General features: G+C 36.0%; 2 protein-coding genes across 2 annotated transcripts in view; one reads left to right on the top strand and one right to left on the bottom strand.

Moving 5' to 3' along the window:
* Cenpp (centromere protein P) overlaps positions 1-10,178 on the top strand; it is a 201,543-nt gene that overhangs the window by 79,543 nt on the left and 111,822 nt on the right. The window lies entirely within an intron of this gene.
* Aspn (asporin) overlaps positions 7,842-10,178 on the bottom strand; it is a 22,858-nt gene continuing 20,521 nt past the window's right edge. The window contains exon 8 of the mRNA XM_031358267.1: positions 7,842-8,990. Within this exon, the coding sequence (XP_031214127.1) occupies positions 8,793-8,990 (198 nt within the window). The 3' untranslated portion in view covers positions 7,842-8,792. The remainder of the gene's footprint in view (positions 8,991-10,178) is intronic.

Genomic DNA, 10,178 nt, shown 5'->3' with positions numbered 1-10,178 from the left:
CATGAAGGGATGGATTTTTTTCAAAGGCCTTTCTACATCTAATGAGGTGATCATGTGCTTTTGTCTTTTAGTCTGCTTATGTGGTAGGTTACATTTATCAGTGTTCATATTTTGAACAATCCCTACATCTCTAGGATAAAGCCTGTTTGGTCATGGTAGATAATCCTTTTAATGTATTCTTAGATCTGGTTTGAGAATATTTTTGCATCTATGTTCATAAGAGAAATTGCTCTATATATTTTTTGTTGTTATTGTCTTTTCAGTTTTTTTTTTTTAATCAGGGTAATAGTAGCTTCAGGAAAAGAATTAGAAAATGTTCCTTCAGTTTCTGTTTTTCTCATTAATTTAATAAAGATTGGTATTAGTTCTCTGAAAGTCTGGTAGAATCCTTCAGTGAATCCATCTGGCCATGGGAATTTTTGGTTGGATGATTTTTTAATTTTTGTTTATATTTCACTAGAAGTTATCAGTCTGTTTGTTGTTTCATCTTGATTTAACTTTAGTAGTCAAGAAATTCATTCCTTTTCGATTTTCTAATTTGGCAGAGCACACAGATTTTTAGCATACATACTTATGTTTTTTTTTGGATTGCTGTAGTAAGACTTTCCTTTTCACCTGTACAATTTTATTAATTTGGCTCTTCCCTCTATTTCTTTTGGTTAATTTGGATAAGAGTTCATCAGTCTTGTTGATTTTTTTTTTTCTTGAAGAACCAACTCTGCATTTCTGATTCTTCGTGTTTTCTTTTTGTTGATGGTGGTTTTGATCATTGATTTTTATCCCTAAGCTTGATAATTTGTTCTCATTTACATTTTTTGCTATTATTTTGTTTGTTTTCTAGAGCTTTCAAGTGCTTCATTAAATTATTAATATTTGCCTCTTAGAACTGCTTTCAAGAGGCTGGAGAGATGGCTCAGCGGTTAAGAGCACCGACTGCTCTTCCAGAGGTCCTGAGTTCAATTCCCAGCCATCACATGGTGGCTCACAACCATCTGTAATGGGATCTGATGCCCTTTTCTGGTGTGTCTGAAGACAACAATGGTGTACTCATATACATAAATAAATAAATCTTTAAAAAAAAAAAAGAACTGCCTTCATTGCACCCATAAGTTTGGGTGTGTTGTATTTCCATTTTCAGTGGACACCATTATAGTTAAGAACTTTGTTCATAAGATACCATTTTTGGGCTGGTGAGATGGCTCAGCACATAAGAGCACTGACTGCTCTTCTGAAGGTCCTGAGTTCAAATCCCAGCAACCATATGGTGGCTTACAACCACCCGTAATGAGATCTGACACCCTCTTCTGGTGTGCCTGAAGACAGCTACAGTGTACTTACTTATAATAATAAATAAATGTTTAAAAAAAAAGATACCATTCTTTACATGAACATCTGTGAAAGTTTCATAAGAAAACTCTTTTTGTAATGAATGTATATTAGTGATGTTTTAAAAATACTATTCATATTTTTTTTAAAATAAAATAAAATAGAAACAGAGCAGCTCCAAATTTAGAGAGCACCTGGTTTCAGATCTCAGGGCCACATGGCAACTAACCCTGTCTGTGAGTCCAGGGCGCCTTCGCCCTCTCTAGGGCTCCTCCTGCACCAGGCACACAGGTGCTGCACATACATGTGTGCAGGCTAGATTAGGGCAGTCCATTCATAATGCTTAGCAGATCCATATCCATATTTCATCACTCTTGTAAGTCTCTTTCAAGGAAAGTGCACTTTTTAAAGTATGTGAAAGAAGAATAATTTGAGAAAATAAGCTATCCACTTGACCAGCCTACGTATGAAAAATATTTAATGTCTTTGGTCTTTAGAGAAATGCAAATTAAAACCACAAGAAAATTGTACTAGTTACCCAGTGGACGGGCTACAATTAAAAAGACTAGCTACCAATTATAGATAAGGTTATGGAAGGAAAGAATCTTTTAAACATTATTGGTAAGAATGTAAATTATTGTAATTGTTGAAAACTTTTGGCACTAAATATCCCATAAGCCACCTTTTCTGCTCTCGAGTACATATGGAAATAAGTACATTTGCCCCCAAAAGTTTTGTGCAGCTTTATAATTGTAGCAGCTACTTCATAATAATGAAAAATCAAGATGGTAATATAGCTCTGTGGTACTTTCCTTGCCTTATATTCATATGTCTCTGGGTTTTATCTCCAGCAGTATAAGCTCAAGTGATCCTTAACATTATAAAAGATAAATACACTAAGATATATACCGTGAAATACTATTCACTATAAAAAGAAATTGAGTATTTTGGTGACAATATTGCTATAATTCTATCTACTCAGGAGACTAAGGCAGGAAGTTTGAGGGACTAAGTCCGAGTTCAAAGGACTACATTGCGTTTGGGTATGAATCTTGGGTTTTAACATTTCTACAGATATGAGCATTTTATGCCCAAGTCTCAGGGACCCCAAAGAACATTGAGGAGCCAATTACAAAACAAACACGTAAGTATCTTTATTATGAGCTCACAAACAAGGACTCTCACCATCACTATAGCAGTAGATCAGAAGTGAGAGCCTCAGGTCTAGGGGTGCAGTGCATTTATTGTAGTTACAGCAAGCTTGGGTAATTTCCATATGGGTCAGCAAGATATTATTTTTAAAGCTCCATTTCTGGCTTAATCTGCAGGAATGAAATACTGAGACAAAAACCACCTGACAAACAGAATTGCTAGGTTATCTATTCTCTACAGGATGTCTTAGGTTTTCTGTATGTACCTTGACCCTGCTGTTGTAGCCTGACTGGCTGTTGCTAAGGGGGGGTTGCCATAGAATGTTTTTCAAGTGGACTTTGGGTACTCTCGAAAACAGAGTACTTTACAAGTACAGCTGGTCTCTATCTCAAGCCATTTCCACTCCCATCTAAAATTGCAGTTCCAGCCTCATTAAAACTTGGACAACATGTAGTGGGTTTTGTTTTTTGTTTGTTTGTTTGTTTTGTTTTTTCCAGACAGGGTTTCTCTGTGTAGCCCTGCTGTCCTAGAACTCACTCTGTAGACCAGGCTGGCCTCGAACTCAGAAATTCGCCTGCCTGTGCCTCCCAAGTGCTGAGATTAAAGGCATGCGCCACCACTGCCCGGCTTGTCAGCATTTCTTAGCAGACAAATTTTGTTTTGTTTTGTTTTGTTTTTGTCTTTGATTTTTTTTTCAAGACAGGGTTTCTCTGTGGAGCCCTGGCTGTCCTGAAACAGCAGACAAAATTTTAACACAAAGGAGAACACAAATCTGAAGTGGATAATAAACATTATTATAAACTAAATTTGAAGCCAAGCTTACCTGCAAAATGAGTTCAAAGCCAGCCCTGGGCAACTTAGTGAAATACTGTTCAAAACAAAACACTAAAATGGAAGTGGGTACGTGTATATCAGTAGTGGAGAACTTACCTAAGATATGCAAGGCCCTAGGTGTACCCTGTAGAGCAGTAAGTAAATAATGAACTGCTGTATGTAATAATATGGATCCATTTCGAGTTAGCCTGATGCTGCTTCTGGAGCTTTACCTCATACAGTGCACTATAACCCAACTTGGTATGCGAGCAGTGTGGGACATAAAGCAGTACCTCCACCTGGAAAACAGCCAGCATCTCCTCCAAAGGACACTGTGCGAAATGCTCCTAGATACAGGGAAACATGCTTCGATTTTAATTTTACAAGTGATAATCTTTTCTCTTATTCCAGCTAGCTCCCAAATAAATAAGACAAAGACTATAAGATTTTTTTGCTAGCTTCATGGCACAGTACCTGAGCAGTTATTAATATAGTCTATTCCTCTAAGCTAATTTGGCTACCTCCCAGCCAAAATCCCTGAGATACTAGCATTTTAGTATTGGTCTGGCTCTCTCTGCTCCAGGAGTGTTCCCATGGTAGCATCTGGATCCTCTCCTCACGCCTAACACACTTGCTCTTGCTCTTTACTCTTCTCCCTTGTCTAGGATCCAGAGTCTAGCCTTAGTCTCTCTTCTGCTCAGCTATTGGCTGAACAGCTTTTATTGACAGAGAATAAATGGGAGCAATGTTTAGACAACATTCCGGCAGAAGATACACAGATCAGGCATTACAATGCCATGTTCGGATTGCAACCAGATACAGGGCAGATAGGTCAGAATTTGAATAATTCAATGATAGTCCTTACATAGTGCACAATAACATGGTGCTTACTTGGGTCCCTTTCGGAAATTTGTATACAACTTTCCATAACAGCATTTTTTATAGTAGTCAAAAACTGGAAATGGTACAATTGCCCAGCAACCAGTGAATCCATAAATATTGTATACGCTTTCAATTAAATATTGCTTGACAATAGAAACAATGGACTTCTGGTGGATAAAACTCAAAAAAAAAAAAAAAACCCTGTTAAGTGGAAGAAGCAGCCACTATATTATTCTGCTCATATTAAATGTCCAGATTAACGCTGTACAAAAAGTAAATTTACCAGAGAATAGGGAAAGTAGTATATAAGTAGGTACATGGTCTGTGTGGGAATGACAAGAATGTTCCACTGTTGATTTGTAGTGGTAGTTGCGGGGGGCTGGAGAGATGGCTCAGCAGTTAAGAGCACTGACTGCTCTTCCAGTGATCCTGGGTTCAATTCCCTGCAAATATGGTGGCTCACAACCATCTGTGATGGGATCCGATGCCCTCTTCTGGTGTGTCTGAAGACCGCTACAGTGTACATAAGACAAATCTTTAAAAAAATTTTTTTTAAAAAGTTGTAGATGTAGTTGTAGAACTCAAAATATTGTAAAGACCATTGACTTATGCATTTTATATGATTGGATTATACTATATATAAATATTCTTTCAGATTTAGTAAAATAGTAAGAATTAGTGTGTACAAATTTTAGTTATGAATTGTTGAATTGTTAAAACTCTGAAAAGTACATGGAAGTTCATTATATTGTTTTATTTACTTTGCTTCTGTTATAAATTCTCAGTAAAAAGTCAAAGCAAACAACATCCCTGCATTGAAACTGAGTATTTTTATTTCGGGGCTATGCCTGCCTGTACAGACATAAAGTGGCCTGTATCATTGTCCCTTCACCTTCCTTAGCCTCGTGTGGTAACTCACTTGTTTCAGTTTGTGATGGTTCTTATTTATTTATTTATTTATTTATTTATTTATCTATTTATTATATGTAAGTATACTTACATATAATACTGTAAGATACATAAGATACTGTAGCTATCTTGAGACGCACCAGAAGAGGGCGTCAGATCTCATTACGGGTGGTTGTGAGCCACCATGTGGTTGCTGGGATTTGAACTCATGACCTTCCAAAGAGCAGTCAGTGCTCTTACCCACTGAGCCATCTCACCAGCCCTGTGATGGTTCTTAAGGGGACAACATTTTATGTTTATCATTAAAATGTGTTTATGGCAGAAAACCTTAGTGTAGTTCTGGTAGCTTAAGACTTTATTAATAATTTGTTTTCATGTACTTAAACCAAAATTACTAGCAATTGTGAGGCAGGAAACAAAAACATTAACTGCACCAAGTTAACTGCAAGGATTCAAGAATCGTTTCCACTATTACATTTTTTCTTCTGTTTTTTCTTTTTAGAAAAATATTGCTAGCTCTTTAAACTCTATACTTTCATTATAGACTTACCTGTTTGCATGACTCTGATCTTGGTGTTAACCATATTTTAATTACTAACTTGAAGACCTGCATTTTTCCAACATCATAAAGTATTTGACTTTTATATGTTCTTATTAGTGCTATATATTACTGCTTAAATTATATTATAAAAATACTTCATTGAAATAGCTGGAACATTAAAATATTTTAATTTTGGAAGGGCTTGAAGCATAGCTCAGTGGTTAAGAGGCTAGTGGCTCTTCCAGGGGGCTGAAATTCAGTTCTTAGCACCCACTGTGAGCACATAACAACTGCCTATAACTTTAGTGTCAGGGAGATCTGACATGGTCTTCTGCACTCCATAGGTACCTTCAACACAAGGCACCTACACATACACATAAGTAAAGATTAAAAACAAAATCATTAAACCTTTAATTTTAGAATAATTACCTTTATAGTATTTCATTTTTAAGGAATTCCTATCTTTTAATTTTTCTCGTTATTTTTAGTTTTCTCATTGGCCCGCAGTTCAATAATAGATGTCTATGTTTTATAAACATTTATGATTTGCAAAGTATTTCACGGAGACTGGAGAGATGACTCAGGGGTTAAGAGCACCGACTGCTCTTCCAGAGATTCTGAGTTCATTCCTAGCAACCACATGGTGGCTCACAACCATCTGTAATGGGATCTGATGCCCTCTTCTGGTGTCTCTGAAGACAGTGATAGTGCATAAAATAAATCTTAAAAAAAAAAAAAAAAAAAAAAAAAGGAGAAAAATTCACATAGACTTTTGTTTAGTAACCACAGCAAGTGCATTGGTTTCTGCTGTCACATCTGTCTTGTGTGCAGATGAAGTGGCAGACCCTAAGGGGGTGGCCTGTTCCAGACTATAAATGAGACTGTATATCCTACTCAAAGTCCTACAGTGTTTCTGTACCACTTACACTAGTTGATAAGCCTTTGTTATTTGGACTTCACTGTGTTCCTCTCCAGAGTTATTACAAAGCAACAGTTTTAGTCTAGGTTTCTTAAGTTATGCCATTTTAATTCCTATAAAGCAGCTGCTCTCAGCCAGCTGAGATCCTGTTGTCATTTCCAGCATTCCCACAGTTAACACTGATACTTGGAGAAGGTGTCCATTGTCACAGTGGATATTACTTGTGGGAGTAGAGACAGTGCAGTTGAAGCATTGTGCAGTGTGCATAGCAGTCCCCAGCCCCAAGAATACCAATGATGCTGAAGTTGAGTGACTTGCCTTGAAGACAAAGATGCTATTTACCCATTCACCTTGGTGTCCGACTTCCACCTCTTTTTATTACATATCTATAATATTGTTTTTCTTCCACCAAAAAAAAAAAATTTGAAGTCTACATTTTGAGGTAGTTTAAAATAAATATAAGGAGCTAGAAAGATGGCTTAGTGGTTAAGAGTACTGGCAGCTTTTCCAGAGGATCCAAGTTTGGTTCTGAGCACCCACATGGTAGCTCTTAACCATCTAGAACACTACTTTTAGGGACTCCAGTAACTTTGTTTTATTGAGCGTGCAAGTGGTGCTCACACACACATAACATAACATATTAAAATAAATTAGTTTTCTGTGATGTTTGAATAGGAATTCTTTCCCCCCCACACACACACTTATGGATTTGAATGCTTAGCCCACAGGGAGTGGCACTCTTAGGAGGTATGTCCTTGTTGGAGGAAGTGTGTCACTGTGGGACAGGCTTTGAGGTTTCCTATGCTAAAGCTAAGTCTAAGTTCAGTGACACAGTCTCCTTCCACTGCCTGGGATAAAGGTATAGAACTCTCAGCTGCTTCTCCAGCACCATGTCTGCCCGCATGCTGCCATGCTTCCTGCAGGATGATAACAGACTGAAACCTCTGAACTGTAAGTCAGCTCCAGTTAAGTTTTTTCTTGGGCTGGAGAGATGGCTCAGTGGTTAAGAGCACTAACTGCTCTTCCAGAGGTCCTGAGTTCAAATCCCGGCAACCACATGGTGGCTTACAACCATCTGTAATGAGATCTGATGCCCTCTTCTGGTGTGTCTGAAGACAGCTACAGTGTACTTATGTATAATAAATAAATCTTTAAAAAAGAAGAAAGTTTTTCCTTTATAAGAGTTGCCATGGTCATGGTGTCTCTTCACAGCACTAAAAACCTAACTAAAACATTTTCTAAAGAAAGAAAAAAGTATGTTCCTGATTGGGGGAGACAAATTAAACCAAAGCACACATATTTTTATTTAAAACCAGTATTTAATATTTTCCTTATTGTCAATTTTTACTTAATTCATAATGAATATCAGTAAAAAAAAAAAAAACACATGAAAGTATTCTTAAGTTTTGTTTTGTTTTCAGTTTTTGTCACCTTAGCTATGTTTCCAGGGATTACCCAATGTGCATATTTGAAGAGATAAGTTGATATAAAATTGATTGGCATCCATACTTTTCCAAAGGGATATCCTGAAATATTCCTAGTTGAAGTAATGACACTAAGTAACCTAACAGTTACTGTGTTCTTCAAAGCTTATATAACTGATCATAAAATGCACATTATAGATTTTTATATTAGCAGTCATTATATTTTTACAATTTTATAACCAGATAATTTAAAAAATAAATTCATGTGTTATAGCTGCAAAACCAATTCTGATGAATTTACTTGTTGATAGTGAGTACTTGAAGCTTTATTATGAGTTGAGAATTTGATTCTCTCAAACCATATGTATTCCAACGTTATTGGAAACATTACAGTACTACCCAAGTTTTTAAAGAGATACTAAAAATATATGTACTCTTCATAATGCTGTTCTTGCCAGTTTTGTTTTTCTAACAGCAAAGATATGACACAAATGTTACTGAGTCAAGCATTTTGTTTACAGTACAATTCTGTTTAACTGACTTGATAATGAAGGGCTAAATACTGAATATCATTTTTTTTTTTTTTTGCTGAAAAAGGAATGTTCAAGCAAAAGATATACGCAGAATCATTCATGTGCAGAGGGACACTGCAATACACATTTATTCTGTGTATCAATAATTAGGCAAAATTCTGTTGAAATTTTTTGTCATTGACCATATAGAATAGAATTTTGCTTATGTGTATAATACTACCATTACTAGAACAGTTCAAGTATTCCAAATGTATACATTTTTGAATTTTATATTTAATGTATGTCATTAATTATTATTTTCCAACATTCCCAAGCTGAACACTCATTCTGCCAAGAACACAACGAAATGTTGCAGGCTGTATTTCCCAGTACTTCATTGGGTTGTTGAATAAACTTATTGCACTGTATAAAGATTTCTTCATCTTTGGCACTGTTGGACAGAAGTCATTCACTCCCACTTTTGCAATTGAATTATAATGAAGGAAGATTATCTGTTGTGGATAAATACAAAGAATGAATTTTAAATGCCCAATAATATAAAAAGAAATGTATCTTTTATTATAGTTGGGGTTGTTTAATCTTGAACATGGGCCTCATGAATGATAAAGAAATATTCTCCCACTGAGCTACACTTCTGATCCTTATTATTTTTATTTGAGACAAAATGAACCTTAAACTTTGGATCTTCTAGCCTCAGCCTCCTGACTATCACCTGGGACTGCAGATATAAACCACTATTCTTGGATATAGTCAGCATTTGTTTATAATTTATGGCTTTATTCATCTTTCCTTATTTGTTTTGTGGAGGTTGAAGCAGGGTTTCTCTGTGTAGCCCTGGCTGTCCTGGAACTCAGTCTATAGACCAAGCTGGCCTCAAACTCAGAGATCAGCCTGCCTCTATCTCCTAAGTGCTGAGATCAAAGGCATGCACCACCACACTTTAGCTTCATTTGTTTTTTTAATATTGATATGAAAGTATTTTCCCATAAGATAAATATATTTATTTGTACATGTTAAATACTTGTAACAAGTCAAGTTTAGGTGTTATTCAAAGTGTTTTGGGAGAACTTTGTAACATAGAATTCTGTCACCATCCAGAATACATAGCCTGGTCATCTTAGCTACTCTGCTTTTCTCTTCTACTTTCCTCACCTTATACATGTAGTCATTACTATGCCATATTTATGTGCCTTTTGCTGGCAAAGCTATTTATTCCTAGTACCTATGTAATCTGCTTTCATTTGCCAAGATTGATCTGAGTCTATTCGTGAATAATATAGACATGTTGACTAAAACATTTATGTTTGGTCTTCAACTGTTACTTCATTCTTTTCTATATCAGTCATAGAATATTGTGAAAGATAGTTTATATGTTCCTTCTATATTTCTCCTACTGCTTACTGTCATAGCAAGGCATTAGAACATTAAGTTCAATGAGAGTAAAACCAAGGTAGGCTTGGATTTTACTTTGCAGATATTTATTATTAACTTAGGATTTGTGTTCTTTTCTGTATTAAAATTTTGTCTATTATGAAATGCTAGGTTGTAGTGCAGAGTTGTAGATGTGAAAACTGTGGGGTGAGGATAGGGCATGGCTTAAGGGAGAAAACTGGGCTATGTTCATGGCTGCAGAAATGTCAAAGCCCAAGATCCACACCTACTCATAGTCTTTTTTTTTT

Source organism: Mastomys coucha, unplaced genomic scaffold, assembly GCF_008632895.1.
Source record: "Mastomys coucha isolate ucsf_1 unplaced genomic scaffold, UCSF_Mcou_1 pScaffold7, whole genome shotgun sequence".
Taxonomy (NCBI): Eukaryota; Metazoa; Chordata; class Mammalia; order Rodentia; family Muridae; genus Mastomys; species Mastomys coucha.
This window is presented reverse-complemented; position numbering and strand designations above follow the sequence as displayed.